Below are 23,110 nucleotides of genomic sequence, written 5' to 3' on the forward strand. Positions count from 1 at the left end.
CCTTCGTTTCCCCATCTATATAATAGGAATAGTACTGCCCTTATGGAGTCTTCGAGAGAATGGATGTAAGTTTACATCAGTACAAAGTACGTGTACAGACGTATAAATAAATAGGCAATAAGAAACAAGACTGCCTGCTTGACCGCTCTCAACCTCCATGGCTGAGCTGTCAGTGACGATGGGCAAGCCGGCCACTGAAAGGAAGGTCCTGTGGGGCGCTGGGTTGGGGCACAGATCCTCAGGGTTTATTTTCATCCCCTCTGTTTCTGCCTATGACTCTTGGCAGGTGTTTACTCTCCTGATGCCTGAATTTTACCCTCTCTACAATGGAGACCATAACGGTCCTTGTGTTTCATCAGGAAGTTGAGAGGATCAAATAAGATAAAGCAGGCACAGTGCTTAGCACTGGTCAGTGCTCAAAGAATGGCAACTGATGATTTTATTGATCTTACTTCCCTGCCAGCTGCCTTAGGAATCCTGGATGCATCCTGTTTATCCACTCTGAGTACTACAGTGCTTGGAAGATAGAGCAGGAGATAGAACTTTTGAGCTTGAGTTTGAAGCCGACCTCTGCCACATACCATTGTCTTCAAGTCAAGCCATTCCCTAACCTCACTAGTCTTTTGCTTTCTCGTCTATAAAATCTGAGTACCGATCCCACAGTCCCACTGTGGGAAAGGAAAGAGGCCGTGCAGCCCAATACCCCAATTCAGTGCCAGCACTTAAGGAGAAGGTAAGAAACGGTAGACCCGTTTTAAAAGGTTCCTTTTCTCTCAATGAATAGAAAGGTCCCCTAAAATCTTGGTGACTCTTATTTTCCAGATTCCATGATGGGGAGGAAATCAAACAATTTTAATATGAACCAGGGTCCTCCAGTGGCACTTTGGGCTTTCTGGTTCCCAGCAGTAGTAAGCTTTGAGTGTTTGGTCTAAGATGTAACCTCAGGGCCCTGACTGGGCTGTCACACCCCCTCCCCAAGATCAGCCCCATACATGTTCATGCTGACATAGGCAACAGGAAGGAAACCTACTTCAGGAGAAGGCCAGTCCTGGGAGAGACCCTGCAGTGGAGAACTTGCTAGAGTCCACAAAAGACTGATCTGATTATGGCGACCACAGGGAATGAGAGAGGAAAGAGAAATGACATTAGTAAGTGGCGACGGTATTTTTCAAGGAAATCTAGGGCCTGAGCAGAACTGCTGGAGTTGGAAGAACTGCTCAAGCGACTCCAGCAGAGGAGGGATATGGGGGGCCTGGGGCCAGGTCCGACAAGGGCGAACACACAGGAACAGAAGAGCTGAGGGCAGACAGGGGCAGGCAAGCCCAAGGTCGAGCCCTGGGCAGCAGCGCGTCTGCTGCAGGCCCTGGGAAGGTGAGTCAGGGCGCATCTGGTTGGCCCCGGCTGGGGCCTGGGGCTTACCTTGCAGACTGTTCCCGTTGGTGCTGGTGCAGGTGGGAGGTGGGGAGGTCTGGGGTCTGACGACAGGTGCAAAAGCACTCTTCTGTTTCACGGCTGAGACCATGTTGGCTGGTGAGAAGGAGAAGATGCCAGAGGAGCTGCTGCAATTGGAGGGGAGGCTTGTGGAGGAGGCCATGGTGGGGCTGGATGGCACAACTAAGGGGCAAGAGGAAAAGAAAAATCAGCGCCTCTCCCGGTATCCTGACACACAGCCTCTCAGCTCCCACCCTGACACCCACCCCGCTCAGGCCACCCTTCTAGCAGGAGCCTTCCCTGAACTCTCAGGGTCTTGTCAGCTTTCATCATTTGGTACCTGGCACGTGTTTCCTTTCGTTGGTGATCTTTGGTGTGTTTATTGTAGGCCGACTATGTGCCAGGCAGTATGCCAGAGCATCTCAGGCCAGGAGGCAAGAGTGTTCTTACAAAAGGAACAGTGTCACATAATAGCTTCAACAGTAAGTATGGCCCACTCTGGGGAGTCGGGGAAGGGAAACCAAACAAGGTTTCGTGGAGGAGGTGTCAAAGGAAGTATTTCAGGTAGGCCTATACTGCCTGAGGTTCTAGCAAAGGGTCTGGGGATACAAGAGGCAGGAGGTGGCCTGACTGGGAGGGTGTGGTCACTAGTGGAAGGAGAGGTATGAGGAAGAGGAGTGAGTTGAAGGCAATGCCAGGGCTCTAGTTTAAGGCACTGATGAATGGATGGCGGGGTGTGTCCGTTCTCTCCCCATGAAGCTACTACAGCTCCCCGAGGTGTACGTGTATGCGGGTCAGTCATGTCTGACTCTTCAGGACCCCGTGGACTGTCGCCTACCAGGCTCCTCTGCCCATGGGGGTTTCCCAGGCAAGAACAGGCCATTTCCTCCTCCAGGGGATCCTCCTGTGGCAGGGACTGAACTGGAATCTTGAGTCTCCTGCATTGGCAGGTGGAGTCTTCACCCCTGAGCCACCTGGGAAGCCCTCTTGAAGGATATATCTCCATGTTCCACAACACAGATAGAGGTAGGTAGGAGGCCAGATGGATAAATAATCCACCACGTGCTTTCTGAGTGACTGATGAGGGACTACAAGTCAAAGTTCCAAATCCTCTCTACCTCGTGCAGAACTGTACAGAGATGCATGTGTGTGAGCTAATAAGCAGCGGGATCGGAGCTTTATGTAAATACTCACAGTCTGGGAGTGGTGGGGACGTGGATTATCAATGACAGGAGATCTCTGGTGACTCAGAGAGAGAGAGAACCTAGCTGCTTGGGGGATATGAAAGAGTGTGAGTGATGCAGGTCCTCTCCACCTGGCCTTTCATCTTTCACTAGTTGCTAGTCATCTCAGGTCACTTTAGGAAATAGATATTGTACACACGAAAGTCCTCTACACTCAGGACTTAGGGCCATCACACACCCACCTTCCATCTCCTCTGTACCCCAGGGAAAAGTATGAGTTCTGTCGATGATTTTCAGGCACTTAATTCAAATTCTAGGTACTTCCTCCTCACTGTATTATTTTCCACAGTATGTAATAAACATTCTATATTGCTTTGTCACCTGCAGGAATCTTGACATCTTTTCCATCTATGTCAGTAGCCAAGCAAGCTTCAGTTGGGACCTTTTTAAACCTTTTTAAACCTGAGCAAACCGAGCGAGTTGAGACTCAGAAAATAGTCCAGGGACTGGCCCCAGTGAGTGAACTGAAAGGTGAGCCCTGGAACCACACCCCAGTGCAAGGCTCTGTCTACGAGGCTGCCCTGCAAAGCACACGGATCACCAGGGGACAGGCCCCTTCCCAGGAGCACACCACAGTCCAAGTCCCTGAGTAAGTGGCCTCCCCCTCAACCTCCTGGCTTTGGAAACTTAGGGAAGAGCTTATCAAGTCAGTCACAGACAGCAGTTGCCATCAGGGGGAAATGACCTCTTCTAATCAGCCCTCAGCACTACACAACCCAAACGCACTGGATGTTTTATGGAGCAGAACAGGGAGCTGCCATCCTCAGGATTTTCACAAACATTTTCTAAACTGTACTTTTTCTTTTAATGAGACCAGCATTTTTATACATCTCTTAGGATTTGTAAATGTGAAAATGCGCTCAATAATAACACCCATTTAAATTGCAAAACTCCTGCACTGGAGGTTTGATTTTTAAATATTCGTAGACTTGAAATCCTGCTGGTTCACTGAGGAAGGCAATTAATCTCGTTGGCAAATGCGATCATTATGTGTATTTAGAGGTGGGGAGTTTGAGGGGGGCCTTAACAGAGGAAGGGGTGAAATATAGTCAAGCAGTTCCATTTGTTATAACATTATTAGTTAGCAGCCACCACACCAGAAAGGGTGTTCACCAGTGGAAACGTCTTATTTTATTTTTTATTCTGTTTGGAATTTTTCAACATGAGTGGTTTATGAATAATTAAATATTGTGGAGGCAAAAATTCAAATCAGCTGGGCTTTTTGTTTATTGTTTTATTTGCATTTATGCAGATAAAACCGTCCCATCTGAGAGCCTATTTGAGAATTTAATACTATATTTGTGAGCACTGAGAAAATCAATTAATGGAAATTAAATGTTGGAAGTTTCACAGTCTGACAGATGCAATCTCAGGCTCAGGTCGCTGGGTGTCTGCACAGGCTTAGGAAGACAGAGCAATCCAAGACCCTAAATTGAATTGCTACCATATAGCAATTAGGTTATTGATTTAATTAAGAATGCCACCTTTTAATTTTCAGGTCATGATTGAAACCTTTTCTGATTGAGTAGAAACGAGAACACTGAAATGACAGATTTGTGAGAAACAATCTTTTTATGAATCAAAATCTAATGTGAAACTGGCCCCAAACATTGATGCTTCAGCAGACAGATGTAATATATGCAGATTATTAGAGAGAATTTTAAATGTACAACAAGCTGCTGATTCCAAACAGATCGAGTAGCTATAAAGAAATACAGAGGTTTAGCTCACACTGAGCCTACAAATTCAGCCGAAAGGTAAATGGCACTAAGTATTGCTTTCAGAAGTTAACTTCTTGCAAAGGCCAAGAATGATCTTTCCTCTTTCAACAGCCTAGCACACTCTGCATTTCCACTGTCAGAGAAAGCATCATTTTCAGTATTTTTAGCTGAGTCTCTCATTTTTTAAAAAATCATACCATTCCTTCATTTAACAACACAGTTTCTATCAGCTCACAAAATTCTCAGAGCTTAGAATTATTATACACCAGAAGAGCCACCCACACTGTCCAAGATGAACTTGGTTTTCTATGTAAAAATCCTCAGAGGGCAATTGAGAGACTGTGAAGACACAGCTCATGACATTTTGTATGTAAAGATGCCAGTTCCCTGAGGTTCTTTATATGCAATTGAAACACTGCACCCCCCCCCCCCAAAAAAAAATCCTTTAACCTCAGCTTCTTTAAGACAGGGACAAGGCACAAAAGAACAATTTCTTGTATATGTTTTTTCATCATGCCAAATTTTTGGGAAAAATAAAGTGTGTTTTTTGGTTTGAATGTTTGTTTTTCTTTGTACATATTAAACACAAGGGGAAAAAAATCCAAACATTAAAAGAATAAAGGAGAGGGACTTCCCTGGTGGCCTAGTGGCTAAGACTGTATGCTCCCAATGCAGGGGGCCCATGTTCCATCTCTGGTCAGGGAACTAGATCCTACATGCCACAACTAACACCCAGTGCAGCCAATTAAATAAATATTTTTTTTAAATAAATATCTTTAAAAATAAAAGATTTTAAGGTTTAGATACTCATTACCATGCTAAACTACTAGCACCACTTAACATTATCATTCTATCATTATGATTATTACCGAAATTTACTGACTGCATCTCCCATGGGCTGAGCTTTAGGACAAGCTTATTACATGCATTCTCTTATCCAAGTCTCACAACTGTGTGGGAGGGAGAGTGGCTTCCTTCCCCATTTTACAGATGAGAAAACTGAGGTTTAGAGAGGAGATGAACCTGCTCAGGGCCACCAGTTAGTGACTGGTAGAAGAGTCAGACCCAGCTCCATCTGACTGGAAGGAAGCTTGGGATCTCACAATGACCTCACGTTGCTACTTTGGTTGCAGGCAAGCTCTGCTAGAGAGACAGGGGAGAATGATGAGCAAGGAGGGTAGAGATTCCTGCTGGGACAGTGCTGCCTTGGGTCCCATCACCTGGGTCCACGCCTGGCAGGGCGGGGTCCTCAGAGCAGGCAGACCTGCACAATGAGGCAACACAGCACACTGCCCAGGTTTTGGAGCAGAAAACGTGCAGAAACACAGGACACACGTCCTTACTTACTGGCGTAGGGTGAGTTGGCAGCTGAGCCGTTGAGGAAGGTAGGGGAGCCGCCCAAATTGGACATGGCAGCGGTGCCGTATCCATTCATACTCGTGGTGACCGAGTTATAGTTGGTCTGCTGGGGGGTGGTGCTCGGCACATACCCGTGTGGTGACACACTGCTTGAGTTGCGGGTGAAACCTGAGGGGCAGGGGAGAAAGCAAGGATGAGGGTGGCATTCATGTGGGTGGTGGGCCTGGGAGGCTGGGGGAAAGGAGGTCTCTGTCTCTTTCCCCCTCACCACATCCTGAAGGGAAGGGGCAGAGTGATTCATGGGTGGGTTGATGGTGCTAGCTCTGTGATTAAAATGGGAAGCGAGCGAAAGACACATTTCTCAGGAGATCATAAATACTTGGCGGGCCCGTGAGAAGTGGCAACGCAGGACCTATAAATTATCATTTTGGAACAGAAATAAATCCCAATCCGAAAGATGTACCCTGGAGGTAACAGGTTCCTACTCCCTGTGTGAGGGTGATAGGCTCTGGCCCCTCCAGAACTTTAATTCCAACCCTCTTTGGGACCTGTCATTCATGGTTTACAGTGAAAAGTCAAATGCAGAGATGGCTAAATGCATGGATCCTTTCTAGCGCCCCCACACCAGATTACCAAACATGATGGCTAGAACCAGAAGTCTACAATAATACCTAATACACACAGACCTAGGAATCTCCCTTTTTATGGGAGGGAAAAAAGAATTTTAAAAAATGAACACTTTTGTGTCAAATAAATGGGGAGGGGTAGCTTGAGGTTGGGAAGGGGCAAGGAAATCAGCGGGAGTTGGGGTGGGGACAAGGGCGGGCTCCTGACCCTGATTGGTGGCCTGCGATGCCTCGGAGACATTCACGGCCAGTTGTCCACTGAAGGAATTCACGCCCATCATTCCTGCATGAACCGAGGTGTTCGTGAGGGCCGGTAGCTGGCTGTGGTTGCGAGGGACACTGTACAGAGCCTCTGCGATGTCAGCCGCTCTCTTCAGAATAATCTCCTGAAAAGGAACAGGAACATCCCATTTAACTGCCCCAGTCACACTCCTGGGAGTACCACATCCCAAGTGTTTACTGTAGGCTGTACTCAGGGCTTTCCATGATTAATTGCACTAACTTCTGCAACCTTTTCAGCAAACCTGTGTGTTCAGTCTCATCATCATCAAGCCCATACCTCAGATGGGCCAACTGAGGCTGAGAGAGGTGAAGACCTCATTTAAGGACACTTACCTCCTTAAGGTGGAGAAGGCAATGGCGCCCCACTCCAGTACTCTTGCCTGGAAAATCCCATGGACGGAGGAGCCTGGTGGGCTGCAGTCCATGGGGTCGCTGAGTTGGACACAACTGAGTGACTTCACTTTCATGCATTGGAGAAGGAAATGGCAACCCACTCCAGTGTTCTTGCCTGGAGAATCCCAGGGACGGGGGAGCCTGGTGGGCTGCCGTCTATGGAGTCGCACAGAGTTGGACACAACTGAAGCGACTTAGCAGCAGCAGCAACCTCCTCAAGAACAGAGCTGGGCTGCATAACTCTGTGTGACTTTGACAGCCCATTAACTCAGGCAATCCTCCATATGGGGACAGCAACCTGCAGCTTCCCTTCCTCACCAGTAACACAGAAAACTCTGGGGTCACTCTCTCACACACACACATGTGCCCTGAATCTCATCTCCCTGGATGAAGTTAAGGGAAGGTTTACATGACAACCTATGTCCTTAAGTATTAGGGCTGTGTCCCTTGGACACTGACCGATTCAAGTGACACAAGAAAGGAAGGATTATCTCAGACTTGTAGTTTCCTGAGCAAGTTGAATCAGAAACATGGAGTTACTTTATGAAACAAGCAGACAATGTTCAGGCCTTGTTACATTTTTCAGGAGAAGAAATTAAGCCCCTCGTTTCCTCCTAAATTTTCTCGAAAACCTGAGAGGAATAAAATTGAGCACCAGTAACTCTCTTCTTCAATGATGAAGTATATTCCCACAGGAGATTCCTTTTAAATGAAGTACCTTTTCTCATAAGAAAAATTATTCCCTAGAAAAGGCAATAAAAGATTTACAAAAGAAGAAAGAAGAACTGAATGGCTTTGCAACATGTTAGGCCTGAATGACTTATACTCTGAACTTATGAAAGAGCTTTTATAATTTTCATGCTTTTTCATTCTAACAAGGACTCAGAGCTTCAGCTGAATGTGGAAGGTTCGAGACCCAGCACGCTCACCTGGTTGTTGTGTGGCATCCCATAGAGTGCTTCTACCAGATCTGCAGCCCTTTTGAGTATCACTTCCTGTCAAGGAGAAAAGCAGATACAGTCCTCTGAGTGAAGGCAGGATGTCATTATCTCTTCACATGGTCATGTTCTATTTTCCCTCTCACCATCCTTTGCCAACACACTGCTTTAAAAGCAGTGGGTTTGGGGAACCCCAGAGTGGTGTTAAATCACCAATTTATCCCTGTTCATATACACACTTAATCAAGTCAAAAGGTGAGCATCATTGGTACTGCAAGATAAAATACATCACTCAATAGTCTGCCATAAGCACGATAAAGCACTCATATGTTTATTGCTGAATACAATTGCAAGGTCATTTACTAGATTACTACAATCGATGTCAGTTGGTGCATGTTATGAATCCCTAAGATGTGTTTATTTTGCACTTAATTGCTTATTCCAGGAACCATGACCTTATCAGACAGGTCATTTTCAAGAGATTTCCAATCAGTCTTCAGCTAGTAAGAAGCATGTGGCATCAGACTCCTCTTGTATATCTCCCTTGTGTGGCAGAGTCATGAGATCAGGGGGTGATGTGCTGTTTTGTCAGAGGTTCTTACAAAAGAATTCTCCTGCCCCCAGAAGCTCCCTCTGCACCAATTTTCATGACTGGCAGAGTCTGCTTCTTTTATAGCAATTCTTTGCTATTTCAGAATTGTTTGTCATTTTCCCCAATTGCTCATTCATCCTCCTCCTAGGTGTTATGCTCTGCTGTTCACTCCAGTTGAAGAAAAAATGTCTCCTTTCATTTAGGTGGACTTCCATATTTAGCTAGCATGCGTGTTTCTAGTAATACAGGGCACTCTACAAAAATATGTGTGGTGGTAATTTTTTTCATTCTAACCACAAGAAATTGTTCCTTTATTCAGCCCCAATTTTCTAAAGATTCATTTATACTGCAATGTGAAAAGCTAAGCTAAGCTTGATACATATAAAATGGAGGTTTATCAGAGAACCAAACATGAAGGCATGGTATGATTATCAGAGGTGATTTGCAAGAAGATATGTTTACATTATTATTTTTTTTTTTTTGCTGTGGGTAAAGTTTCAAAAAGAAGTTTAACTTTAAACATTTTACACAATAGATTTCTGCATGGAGAAGCAGTGCTGTTCAATTTTCACATACTGCAGACACTGATCACAAAATAGGGATATAATTACATTCATTTTGCTGTCACCATAGCCTCTTCAAAAATTCTTGAACAACTCTTGAAATGACAAGCTTTTAGATACATATTAGCATTTTTCAATTTTAAATTCTCTATAATATAAGATAAAATAGTTGTCATACTGCAGTAACTACTTATGACATATATAATGTCCTAAATTCAAAAATGAGATAGAGGGGTTTTCAGTTCTCAATAAACATTTATGCATGCCTTAAGCTGCTGCTATACCCCATTTACAAAACAGTTCTGTTATTTTTCAGATAAGGAGTGGAAAACATTATATAATCAATGGGGTTTGAATCAATCCATCTGAAATAATTTCTTTATTTTTTAATGCAAGCTACAAGATAACCTACCACATTTTTGTTTGCAGTGCTGTCTGACCATAGCAGTTAATAATTTACTATGGTGTGGGCACAGTAAACCCTATCCCCAGATCAAATTCAGCCCGTACTGCTTTCATTAAAACCTCATGGCTTTATCTGGCTCTTAGAAAAGATTAAAACAAAACAGGATCAAGTTAGTTTATATACTAAAAGTTGACTTCCCTGGGTCTATATTCATTTATTTCTTCAAATGAATATTTATGTCAGTGTTTGGGCTTGGCAAAGAAGGTATTTTTCTTTCTTCTCATTTTAGGGAAAAAAATACAAGACTCCTGTTTGTCAAAAGCAAGATGAGGTGCAGTTAGAACCTGCATTTGTGAACTTCAATCTTGGAACAGTATCATTGAGGATTTAAAGCAGTGCTTATTTTAATTAATTTCACAGGACCAGGGAGGAGGCAAGTTCCAATAAACTCCAGTATCTTTAAAGTTCTTGTACCTGAAAAATCCCAATTATCAGGGTAGGCTATATACTTTAAACTGATATATTTTTAGTGGTAACAGGTTTTGATGACATAATTCACTTGTTTCTTTTTCTCCTTACTCAATGCCCAGAGCTCTCATCAGCATTCAATCCCCTGAAAGTGAAACATGTGAACCTCACTTCCTAGAGTTGCCTCCTCCTTCAGTCCATGGAGCCAGGACACGCTTTCCACTAGGCACATTGCTGTAGTTCAGTCAGCAGCCCAGCACTGCTTCAGACCAGCAGTCTTGAGGACAGTGATCCCAATGTCATGTCCTGAAAGCGACTCTCTTAAATGGTATCTTGCCTATTTTAAAGTATCCTTCATCGTGGTTTCAACTTTGGAGCTTAAGGGGGAGATGGCTTTTGGCTCAGCTTGGCCAGTGTGATTCAGCTTCTATTAGTCATTTCTGCAAATCGGAAGGAGAAAGGAAATGTCTGGGTCCTCTCGGAGTTAGTGCAGCGAACCTGCAAGGTGCTTGGATTTCGGTGACCAGAAAATTGCTCTCACCTCCATGTCATTAGGCTCCCAGTGAACTAGCCCCCAAGCGTGTTTGTGTTGGGGATCTAATATATTGCCTTTCAATCAGAGCTGAGAACCACTGAACACACAGACAGAACATGACGAGCAGGTCAGGAAAGCAATAAAGATTTTACAGAGCTGTCCAAGGTGCTAAATTTACTCAATAATGGGTTTGGCACCATAGTGTTAACCTCTCATTTACTACCAGTTTGAGGGACTAAATTGAAGTAGCTGACTTCATTTACCTTGAAATGTATATTTTATGACATTATGTAAGTAGATTGAAAGGGCACTGCAGTTTTAACAATTTAAAGGCTAAAGCATGTTTAAGATGAAACTTGAATATTTATTGTATATTGCACTTAAAGTATATAGAATGTTAAAATGTATTGATTAAATTTGTAAAAGGCATTATAAAAATGACAGGTAGTATAAAAGATGTATGCCTTTTAAAATCAAATTGATAGTATATGCTATCTCTTTGGTGGTCACAAGTGTAATTTTTTTGCAGTTTTATATGGTAATTTGAAAAATCTGTAATTTCACATTAGGAAATGATTGAGCCTGTGATGTTAAAAAAAAAAAAGAGAGAAATTTCCCATAAGGGGAAGAGCTGGATGTTTCACATAATCTTTTGTCTCTGAAATTGTTCCTTAAGTCTTATTTTTTGTGACATCGTATAAGGATCCTTCGATTCTAATATGCAATTTTAATATTTCTGAAAAGAAAGAGCATTTGACTAGTACTAATATCTAATTTTTCAAAGCATTTATTTGTCAGGAGAGATTTTCTCTTCTCTTCTTAATGTTTAAAATGACTCCCTGCTTGCAGTTTAAAACATGAGGGTAGAGATTAGACATTTCCAAGATAATTAATCCTATCCTTGGATTAAAAAAATAACATATCCCATTGAGCAATTAAGAAGACAAATACTAGTACCCAAAATATTGAAAAGCCCCAGCGTCTCCTTATAGAGGTAATGCTTATTCTCCAACCTATATCCTGAGTCAGACTATTTTTCTTTTCATAGTTTGGACTTATTCTCTCTTAAAGACATAGAAAATGTTTACTCTTTAAAAACAACAACAACTTTTTACTGACCTATTTCCTTTCACAATCAAAACTTGTTTTTACCTGCCTTGCTATGACCATTGATTGATGATTATGTGAATGGGATTCTGGAGAGAAAAAATGGATAAGCTATATATACTAAATCTGTTTAGAGTTAGTAGAAACACTGGAGAGATTCAAGGAACAGTCAAGTATAACTGTCATAAGTTTTGCTACGTTTTGAAACCTTAATGATAAAAATGGGCTACAAATACAGTGAGAAGATGCGGCTTTACTTCCCATGTCGCAACCCAGTCAGTTAGCAAATAATTTTTAAACTTCCCGTTGCCTAAGTAGTTGCACACCAACATTCCTCTCCAGCACCTTTCAAGGCACCCTATCTTCCCAGAATTAAGGTACAGGATTACTAGGAGGTTGCAAAGGTCTCCACCCCTCTTTATTCAACCTTCTCTCCCTATACATCTGAAGAACCGCTGTCTATTCTGGGCTAGCTAGGCCTCCTCAGTCTAGAAGGAACATGCTGGGCCCCTTCCTATCTCCAAAACATCACTCCTTTGCTCTTACTTCACCTGAACACGGGCTTCAGTCGGTGTCCATTTGCAGTGCCTCCCCATCCTGTAGAGTCTGGTAATGAATGTGGTACTGGTGGTGGTGGGAGAGTAATGGAACAGAGAGCTGCTGTGTTTGGAAAGGGAGACTTTAACTCACTCAGTCCTCATGGTGAGACTCTGTATCACCATTTGGCAGATAAGGAGACTGAGACTCAGAGAGGTCTACTAATCTGCCCTGAGGTCACACAGCTAATGAATGTCTGAGCAGGGATTCAATCTCAGTCCTGTCACACATCAGAGCCTGAACTCTTCATACTTACACTATCCTATCAGAACGAATTCCACCTTCACTGAGACTCCACCTTCTAACCTCTCTCATTCCTCTGAAAGAGTGCTGACTGCCCTACCCAGAGACACACAGAAGTAGATTCTGTAGGGCCATTTTGTTCTGCTCTTAAGTGTGCGAGTCTTCAACCTCCAACAACTAGACTGTAGATACTCTGAGGTCATAGCTATGTCTTAATCTCCTTCTCTAAGCCCCTAGCACTGTGTGTCGTGTCCGACTCTTTGCGAGCCCATGGACTGTAGCCCACCAGGCTCCTCCGTCTATGGGATTCTCCAGGCAAGAATACTGGAGTGGGTTGCCATTTCCTTCTCCAGGGGATCTTTCCGACCCAGGGGATCAAACCTAGGTCTCCCACACTGCAGGCAGACGCTTTAACCTCTGAGCCACCAGGGAAGCCCTCAGCAAGCCACAGCCCTTGATAAATTCTTATTGAAGAGTTTATTCTAAAATAGGTACTGATTTTTAAAAGTATGTGCTTAATTTATTTGAGGAAATGACCAAGTTATATATTTGGCATAGTTTATAAAAGCAGAAGACTTGAATTTGGTGCCCCATTTGGCTCTAGACTTTTTAATCCAATATATAAATTCCCAAAGGTCAAGTCTGGGGTTTTTTTATACCATTTTTTAAGTGAATTTGCTCTTTCACTCCTGCTGCCTTATACTTACACTTTAATTTTGTGATTAATATAATGAATCATCTTGGGTACAGACATTATCTCAAGTTATAGGCTGCTATCAACATGAGGCTGGTCTTGATGTACATTAGCCTTTTATTAACTGTACTCCTATACTCTTAGAAATACTTAGGTTTTTGCTACTCTCAGGAACAAGGCATATCATATCTGATATACAGACATGGCTAACTCATCTTTCCTTCTGTTTTATGACAGTAAAATCTCTGAGGATTATTCACCCTCCATGTGAATCGTCGGCATCTGATCCCAAATGTGTTGCTCTTAATAATAAGTCCATACTCACTGTGCCCACCCAGCCTCCTAGGGAGAGTGCAAAGGATGTCTAACCATCCGATACTGAGCCCATTTATAAATCCAGTTCAATGTTTTGAGTAATTCAAACCCAGATGAGCAGGGGAGATGGCCTGAACTCCCTTCCATTCAGAACACATACAGACCAACTCATAAAGCCAGATGGGTACCCATTTACCAACACAACATTAATTTCAAATATCAGAATCAGATTTTGAGACTCTGGAAACTCCCTCATAAAATTAAAGACCAGGGATGCTTCAGTAATTTCAGAAGACAATCTGTGCTTGGCTTTATGCTCCCTCAAGTAGAAAATAATGTTTTGAGGGATGTAGAAAACAGAAGCTAAACAGTAAGCATCAATTATCAAAGTCAAGTTGACTTGGGTGATTCCTACAAAAGAAGTACAATACTTTCCTGTCACTGCACTTTTCCCTGACACCCATTTATCACCAATCTACTTTCCTTATCAGGGAATTCAAGATACAGTGGGTCCAAATATCAGCAAAATATGGAGTGGAATGGCAAAATCACTCCTGATTTAAAGTCGATAAGCACTTATCACTGAAATCAGCACTGACTCCATGCACCTCCTCACTCTGGAGTTTACACTGGGTTCAAATTTTAAACAGTGTAACTCAGCTTATTAGCCTTTAAGTTCCAGCTGTCTCCCCACTTGCTTCTGAAAGCGTGGGTGACACTACCGATTGGAAAGTCTAAAAGCTGAAACACTGATTGGAAGTTTCTGGCAGCCCATTTCCCACAGAGCTGGATGTACAGCACAATAAATACTAGTTATACTGAAAGGTATTTCTGTGAAGGGTAGTTTTCTATCCCAACTTCCTTTATGTTTATTCAGCCAAATGGAAAATTCCACAATGGTAGACTCTGCATCCTAAAAAAAAAAAATCATATAATGAGGGCAGTGAGGGAAAGAATAAAACAAACCAAAATAATACTTGAGCACTGTTTAGTTTCCAATCCTCTGAGACATTCCTTAAATTTTTCATTTTTTCTGGTATTATGAACTTCTCAAAATGGAGCTTACCGCAGATCATTAGAAGCCTTTGGTGTCACACTTTAAACACTCTTTACTCAGAAGCCCTATGACTGAGAAGTGTCGCTTACATTTAGCATGGATATAATTAAACATGTTTCTGTTGAAAGGGGCATTCTCATTATGGCTAAGGACCACTTTAGACTAAACTGAAATGGAAAGGAGGAACATAGATGAGATGTAGGTAGCAAGTGGTTATTTCTAGGGAGGCATAAAATGCCAAATGTGTAACAATTATATTTTACAACCCTGCATTCTAAAGACTTCAGAGCATTTTATTATACAAGAAGCCCCAGCTGAAGCTTACGGAGCATTCCAGCACACACTCATTGCCCATAGCCTTTAAAGAAAAGTAAAATTTAAGCCATAATCAAAATCTGCAGAAAATTTCAAAACAAAGGATTTAAGTATTTTGAAAGGGTCTACTGCCATTCGCACAAGAGGCTTCAAAAGTATTCTAAAGGCACTGCCGAGGTTTGAAGGGGAGGGGGCTTCCAAACCTCCTCTAATTTTAAGGTCGATTTTATGTTCAGATTAGATGCTACTCCTCTTACTTCTCAAACGTATGTTAGGTATCCTGCCACGTGGCTGAAGGTGCACCAGAAAGCTTTGCATTTGTTAGAAGCACGGTATCGAGGACTTCTGAATCACATGAAATTAAGGTAGGTTGTAAGCTAACTCAGCTATATCAACGTAAGACATACTAACTTACATGATTGACTTTTACAGTGGAAAGAAAAAGGCTGTTTTCAGGCAGCTGTTATTGCCTCAATGGAAAAAAAAAATCAATGAAAGTGAAATGAACAAGAGATTTTGTCTGAGTTGCAGTTAATACCACTGAAGAGCTATGGATATTAAAAGGTCAACAAATAAATTAGCCAGAGTGTTATGAAATGAATGATTTGGCTTATAATTTTATTGAGTGAAAATTGTTCGCTGCCTATTAGACCAGGTAATTTTTATCTCGTGCCTCAATTACTGTTCCGTAAGCAATAATATAGTTGTAAGAGCTGCTGGTTCGATCGCGTGACCTCTGAGAAGCCGGCTAGGACAGCTGACTTTACTATGATGGATAACTAAGCTTGGTCTCCACGAGGTGCCAAACCTCCCTTTCCTGCAAGGGGATCTCATAAAAGAAACATTACAGCTTGATTCATTTTACCAAAATGTTCGACTTTTCAAGTGTCAGCAGTTAAGTATAAATTGTGAAACCAGGTATTCCTGAGAAGAGTGATGACAATGGCTTCCCCCCCTCTTTTTGGTCTCGTGGCATTCTCTTCTAAATGGTGTCATGGTAATTGGTGAATGGGAGCCTGGGGTGCTTCCCGCCACAAATACAGTGAAAAATGGTGTCTGCACCCTTGTGGATATGACCTGCTTGGAGGTACAGAGCTGAACTTGGTAACCTCTGGCTGGCTCTTCTTATTCCGATTCATTGTACTGGTTTAAGACCAACGCTCTGGGTTAGGTCCTGCTGAGTGGCCTTGGAAATCGACTTTCTGATCAGGATGAAAGTCTCAGCTTAAAGAGAAGGCTGTGGACAGAGGTGCCTTTTTCAGGGCTAGGTTGTAAAGTCAGCACATGAAACAAAAACTGCCTAGAGTCAAAATTACCCTTGAAACTCTTTTAAGTTGCCAAGGCCTGGGCTCTTAGAAACACAAAAGCCAGAAATTAACTACTTGTGTTTCTCTTTGTCTTTTGGCTGTGGCTTCCCTTTCCCTAGGGTGAGAGAGAATAAATATCTAGTTTGAAAGTAAGGACCACTGAGTAAACAAGGAGATTTATTTTATGTATGCCGGTGTGTGTCTGTGCATGTGTGTATACAAATGTATGTGTATATTTATATTTTTGAACAAGTACGTGTAGTTAAACTTGAGTAAGTGATACATGCAGGCTGGAATTACGCTGGACTTTAACAGTATCTAAGGTAGGCAAAAATAGAGTTGGTTTTGGCTTCCTAAATTGTTGAACATCACTGGTGATCGCATGTACCTCCAGACAAACGGTATCCGTAAATGATGATTCCCAAAGCTTTACAGATGGTCCTGACTGTAACTGCAATTAAAATTCACTGCCTCAAGACTGCTGGGGTTCTGTTGGTTCTTATTACTCCAGTGTTGAATTGAAGTGTTACTCGAGGCTGAAAATAGCAAGCATGGCCGGAGACCTCCTAGTGTCTGATTCTTTGGTCTTTAAGAGGACGGTGTTGGGTGGTTAGGAGGTAGAAATGAGCCCCTTGTGCCTTCTCCTGTGACTTCTCCTTGAACTAATGAGTAATTATATTCAAAGCCCCTGTACACAGGGTGTGATATGAAGGTTAAAGTTACCCCCCCCACACACACACACCCACGCATCAAGAGCTCCATGCTAAAAAAGGACTTGAAGTAGGCTCAAGAATACAGCTATTGGAGTAACTGTTATTACAAGTCCCTACCGCAATGACTCGGGGGCTAAAGAGAAAGAGAATTATCTTCTGGTACTGTATGTGTATTTTTAATTCCTGCTGCCTCTTTCCCCTGACTCAGCCATCTGTGAGCTACCCTCAGTCCCTGCTACCACCTTCCTCCTCCCCCTAGCTGAACTTGCAGAATTCTAAAAATCTGGTTTATAAAACTGCCCTTTTTCTTACAATTCCCATTTCTTAATTCTAGGAGGCAGTGCTTTAGAGATTCAGGCTCTGGAATCCAAAAGCACTGGCTCAAAACCTGCTGGGCCACTTTCAGCATCGGAAATGCAGCCCTCAGTTTCCTCTGTTCCATGGGTGGACTCAGAGCAGCTTCAAGCTCAGCAGACGGCCAGTGAGGCTTATGGAGCAGCAGGCAGTGATAGCAGTGCCCTTACTTATTTTCCAGAGAATTTGGGCAAATTGTGTGCATTCTTAGAGCCAATGTGGGTTATGTGCCTGCAAAACCCTGTGAAAGACTCTGAACAGACTAATGGTAGGAAATCTGGAAGTGGAAAATCTCTATTGACAGCTGCATGACCTGTCCTGAGCCTCAGTTTCCTCATCTCTAAATTGGGCATGATTCAACAGTGACAGAATAACTTACTGCAGAGTTGGTTAGTTAAAGTAACATAAATAAAGTAACACAATGAGAATTAAAACTTCTGTGGGAGTCATGGCCTTTTTAATGAAGCTACAACCTCCCTCCCCAGAAAAATAATGTGTGCATGCAGCTGTGTGCATGCTCATCTCACACACACTCTTGTGTACACAATTTCAAGGGCACGCAAAACTAGGTTAAACTCCCCCAATAAAAGAAGCGTAAGTAGGAGGGGACACCAAGCCCCTAAACTGGGCACATTATCAAAATGGGGAAATGGAATTTGCTTGAGAGAGTTTTCTGGCAGAGACAGAGTAGAGAGGGGGCAAAAAGAACTACATTCCAGTTTGTGTTTTTGACAAGAAAAGGCAGAGACAAAATGGTTTTCGGAATCAAACCCAAGCATGCTTTTCCTAAGACGTGAATATACCATATGATTTGCTTTTGTTACTGTACTTTTTTTGGTTTGAGTCATTTTGGTCCCCAGATATAATGTTAATAGAGTTTCTTAAAATTAAAAACAAAACAAATAAATGATTAGGATTAGAGAGTAGGGTCAGTGTCACAGTGTGGAAGATAAAGACATAGGGTTTTTATTTCTCCTCTTCTGAAACCCTCAGCCATCCCCTTTTCTGCTAACAGGCAATGTGGTTATGTAAAGATTTCTTATTTGTATTTTCACTGATGCAACTGCAGGTTTTGAATTACGGATAGTCTTTGCATAAAGACTAAAACAATAAAAAACATAATTAGAATACATGGTATATAGCCGACTCCAGTTTTATTTTGCCCCAGCTCTGTATTTATGATAAATCACTAAACACGATCGATCTTTAGGGCGGGTGATTTTGGGTCTCGTCTCTCCATTGAACAAAACCAGTGCCTGTGACTAGCGTCTGAATTTCCATTCTGCAAGTGTACAGTGGAACTGAATAATATTTGGCACAATGCAGTGCACAACTGAGCCACTAAATGGCTGATTTACTAAATTATTATTAGATGAGCCCTTGCTGTTCCAAATGAAAGTGCAGTCACTGTCTTCCTTCATGGTGTGTTCAGATTGTTCTGTGTTTAAATATTCAGCATGAGGCTAATGCGAACTGATGAACTGAGACTATAAACATTCACTTTCAATACAGATAGAGCGACAGAGATGAAACATATCATGTGGCCTGCGGAGGTGAAAATGATTTATATTTAAGGATGTTGCTGCCTACTTCCATTACTTTAAGGTACTCTTAATTAGCATGGTGTTGGAAATGACTAATTCCCGCGTACAGGAAGAAGAGGTTGGGATTGTTATTTTTTTGCACACCAGTGAACGAGAAGCTACACCAAGGATCTGCTGCCTATGTTGTGGTTCAGAACCTTGAGTTTTATTCATGGCGGGCTGCACCATGCCAGCAGAGTCTTATTTCTTCTGGGAGAACTACAGTTTCTAACATTCAGTGTTTCTTCTGTACCCACCCAAAGGGTCCACAGTCCATCCTCAGTACCATCCATACCTCAGCCGCCCACCTTCCTTACCACTGGTATCTACTGCACCTACTCCACAGTCAACCCAGCACCTCACTCTCCATCTCACCAGCACCTTTACTGACACCTGCTGGAATGAAGAACAAACCTTGCTCCTTGGACAAAGATAATCCCCTCCTCCTTCCTCCCCTTTGAGGGCAGTTATAGGCAAGCACTTAAAATACTGTGATCACTTACAGTAGATTAGAATTTTTTATTGGTGCCCTGTTGCCATAACAACATGAAGACAGCAGATGACTTAAGCTAAGCTTGCAAAGCAAAAGGCTGCTCATCTGGCAGTTAAAATGAATACAGTTCATTTCACAAGTTTCCCATATGGACTCTTAGTGTATGGTAATGAGGAGACCATATGGTGAGAGAAAATGCAGCGAGAACAATTGGGTTCCACTGGCTGAGTGGGAAGTAGGGAGAGAAAACCCGGGTGAGAGATTCTGGTGTGTGTGCTCTCTGGGTTCAAGGTTTGGTTGAGGTTTGTTTGGGTTTGCATTTGGGATAGTTGTGTTCCGTAGGGGTTTCGTGTTTCTTAATCTGTTCCTTAATATGTCGGCTGCGTGAAATGACAAACATCTTGCAAATTTTGCAATATCATTCATCACAAACTGTCAGCAGTGTTTGCAAATCTGACTTGCAAGATCTTTTAAATGTGTTGTGCTTAAAAGGCAACAGTACTAAGTTTTTAGACAAAGTGCAGGAAAATTTAAGCACTTCTGACAAGCAGAAACATTAACAGTAATCATTTTAAAAACACTAGCATCTTTTGCCTGTGTGTTTAGCTGTAAATAATGCTAGAATGTATAAAAGCTTTAAAGTAAAAAATGTAATAAATACTTTTTATTATGTTTCATAAAGGATAACAACAAAAAAATGCTGTGCACCGTTTGTATGTGTTATCTATAGGTACAGAGGTATGGAAATACCCCACTCTCCTCATTGCTCACCAGATTGGAAAGTGGGGAGGACAGCTTGAGAAAGGCTCTAAAGTCAATTCTGTACTATACATGCTTCATAAAAGATGAATATAAATGCATTAGTTAGACACGGTGAGCTAAATTAGAAGGTCAGGCAGGGCTGGGAGGGCTGAAAAATCACACAACCAATGAGTGTAATTACTCTTTTTTAAGTCTATTAAGTGGTGTTGTTCTATCAAGGCTCAAGGGTATAGGACATGAAGAACAAGATAAAGTAATGTGTATTTATTACTCCCACTGGATCAATTTACCAGATATTTTCAGCTCCATAAAGCAAAATACACAAATGCCGCCTTTGTTACTTTTCTCAAACTGCTTTATTTTCTCTAAAAGAGGGACTGGCTCTTGGAGAAGAGACACATTTGCCCTGTGGAGGTCCCCATGCCAACCCCTCTGGGCGGGGAAGAGAAAGAAAGCTGGTGCATGTTTAAGTAGGACGGGGCTGAGGTTAGGTGAGGGACAGGAGAGAGAAGCCTGTGGCCTCAAGGCAGAATTACTTGGGTTTCCAGAATTGGAGGGAAATGGGAACTTGATGCAGCGAGGCCCGAGGCCCTGCGTGCAAACCCTAATTTTCCCATGTGCTTGCTGTGAGTGGCACACCGCCAGCCCTCTGGAAACTCTGACCTTGTGATGTGGCGTGTACCCATCTTGCCAGGAATAATAGTCCCCATATACTGAAGTCTTGCTATCCGCCCGAGAGACCCCGTTGCATAAATTATCTCATTAACACCCAACAGCCGCACTGTGGGGCAGCTGCTTTACAAAGGAGGAATCTGAGTCTGTGAAGAGTGAGTCCGTGCACAGACAGCACGTGTGGTTTTCAAAATCCACGTCCACCTAACCTGGGAACCTCCCTCCCGACCCCTGTGCTTTTCAGAAACCTTGATAAAGCCATGTCAGGCACATTGCGGGCACGATGTACATGTTACCTATTTCCTGGGACTCACCGCAAACACGCAAATGCCGGCCAAGCGCGACGCCTCTGTCCTAATGCTCACGGATCACTCAGGAAGACAGCTGGCAAGCTGAAGGGACAGAGACACCTCTGGCCTTCAAAACAGAGACAGCTAGCTCCCTGCTCAACACTGCTGGATGGCCTCCTGCATTTCAGCATCTCAGCGCTTCTGAGTGACCACAGTCGCCATCCCTCTCACCTCCACATGACAGAAGTCAACTTTCACCCCAAAGTTGGTCAAAATTCCTCTCCCTCCTGCCAGGATCCAGAGAGGAAGGCACATCTGTATGACAGAAGAGAATGCTGCAGCTGGAAACCCTCAGCCTGCCCTTCTCCACGTGCACACCTGGGCTTTGCATGATGACACTATTTGATTTCGTGTTTTTTTTTTAGTGACAGTATTTTAAATTGGTGTGTATGGCAACTATCCGTGATGGTAGCTTTCAGGGACAAAAATCATCTACAGAGAAGGATTCCCACTTGCTCCCATTTTCTCATTTGGTAAATGGGAATGAGGTCTGCTTTCCCGACTTCTCTCACCAGAGGGGCTCCCATAAAACAAAGCATGTACAAGTTCTTTGAAAAAGCTCAAGCCAGTATACAAAGGCATATTATTATGGAAAGCTGTCTGCTTGGTCTTTGGAGCAGTTTCATTTGACAGAATATGTGGGTGGTTGTATGAATTTAGCTTTGTCTATTCACAAACACATGGGTTTAATAAAGCGGAGTTTGTTTTTTAAGGTGTGTGGTCCACGGCGCACTGAAACACTCCTGTTTGACAAACACTGACCACGATTCTAAGAAAGGCGGAGCCCGTTTTCATCCCTCAAACAATGGACAGCGGGACTATAAATCTCCCAGGTCCACAGGAATACCTCGTGCTGGCTCCATCCGCCACTTCCTGACCCTGCTCTTGAACTCTCACTCCACCTTCACATTCAGAGCCAAGAGGACACCACTCTGATCTGAGTCACAGAGAGAGCTTCCTGGGGTGGGCTCCGGCCAAAGCCCTCGCACGGCGCAGAGGCTGGATGCAGGCTATGGAGTGTTTCCTTAACACACAAACCCATTGTGTCCTTGATTACTCTTCCCAAACCCAGGAAAGCAGGGCTGGGAATTTCACCATCGGGCCACCAGGGACATGGTGACACGTGCCTGGGCTATTTGTTCAATGTTTCTGAACGTGATGTACAACCGTGAAGATGTTTTTAAAAGCAAATACACAAAACTCAACCATATATTCCTGTTTCTCTCCTTTCTTTATGAATAAACTGCTTGGAGCTAGAGACCTCAACCATTAAACCAAATTTGTCTCCTGTTTTTTTCAGTAAATATTTATAGAGTGGCAGTGGTGGGCCAGAAACTATACTGTGTAACACACAGGATTACTTCTTTTTATCCTGATGTGATCCCAGTAAAGTCTGCATGTTTATTTTACCCCCATTTTATAGATGAAGAAACTGAGGCACAGAAGATAAAGCATACAGTCCACTGTTGACCCAGATTGGGATTTCCTGAGTGGCAGAGATTGGTTAGGAGAGCTCTCCAAAGTCAGAGTCTCATTCTCACAGCTGGCAAATAATCATAGCTACCTTTTTGTTGAGTGATAAATAAGTGATAAGGCAACCCCCCCAAAGAAGGAAATATTACTATCTCCATTTGACAGAGAGGGAAATTGAGACACAGAGTGGTAAAGAATTTTGGGGCAAAAAGGAATCTTGACCCAGATGACAGAGCTAGAGGTGCCATGGTTCTGAGTTCCACCTCGCCCCATCTGACTCTCCAGTCCCTTCAGCAGACTCGAGAGATGCCGAATGAAAGTGAAAATGGTTCCCAAATGGAAACAATGGGAAGAATCTGCTATGCACTCATGACATCTTTCTATCACTCAGAAACAAACCTTAGGTACTGACCACTGGGTGGACACACATTATTTACATCCTTATGCTATGAAATTATCAATTATTTTCCCATAGGAAATGCATGGGAGCTAGGTTCTTGCCAGACAAAGGAAACTA

General features: G+C 42.9%; 1 protein-coding gene across 9 annotated transcripts in view; it reads right to left on the reverse strand.

Annotated features, from left to right (window-relative positions):
• EBF1 (EBF transcription factor 1) overlaps positions 1-23,110 on the reverse strand; it is a 422,576-nt gene that overhangs the window by 9,151 nt on the left and 390,315 nt on the right. For 5 of the 9 annotated variants that reach the window (XM_020903301.2, XM_020903298.2, XM_020903297.2 and 2 more), the window contains 5 exons: positions 7,986-8,051; positions 6,590-6,767; positions 5,744-5,923; positions 1,420-1,614; positions 1,031-1,099 (listed from right to left, as the gene is read on the reverse strand). In XM_020903301.2, coding sequence (XP_020758960.1) covers positions 1,032-1,099; positions 1,420-1,614; positions 5,744-5,923; positions 6,590-6,767; positions 7,986-8,051 — 687 coding nt within the window. In that variant the 3' untranslated portion in view covers position 1,031. The remainder of the gene's footprint in view (positions 1-1,030; positions 1,100-1,419; positions 1,615-5,743; positions 5,924-6,589; positions 6,768-7,985; positions 8,052-23,110) is intronic. The other 4 variants (XM_020903303.2, XM_020903302.2, XM_020903299.2 and 1 more) reach the window with 1 other exon arrangement.

The sequence above is a fragment of the Odocoileus virginianus genome, chromosome 3 (assembly GCF_023699985.2).
Source record: "Odocoileus virginianus isolate 20LAN1187 ecotype Illinois chromosome 3, Ovbor_1.2, whole genome shotgun sequence".
NCBI lineage: Eukaryota > Metazoa > Chordata > Mammalia > Artiodactyla > Cervidae > Odocoileus > Odocoileus virginianus.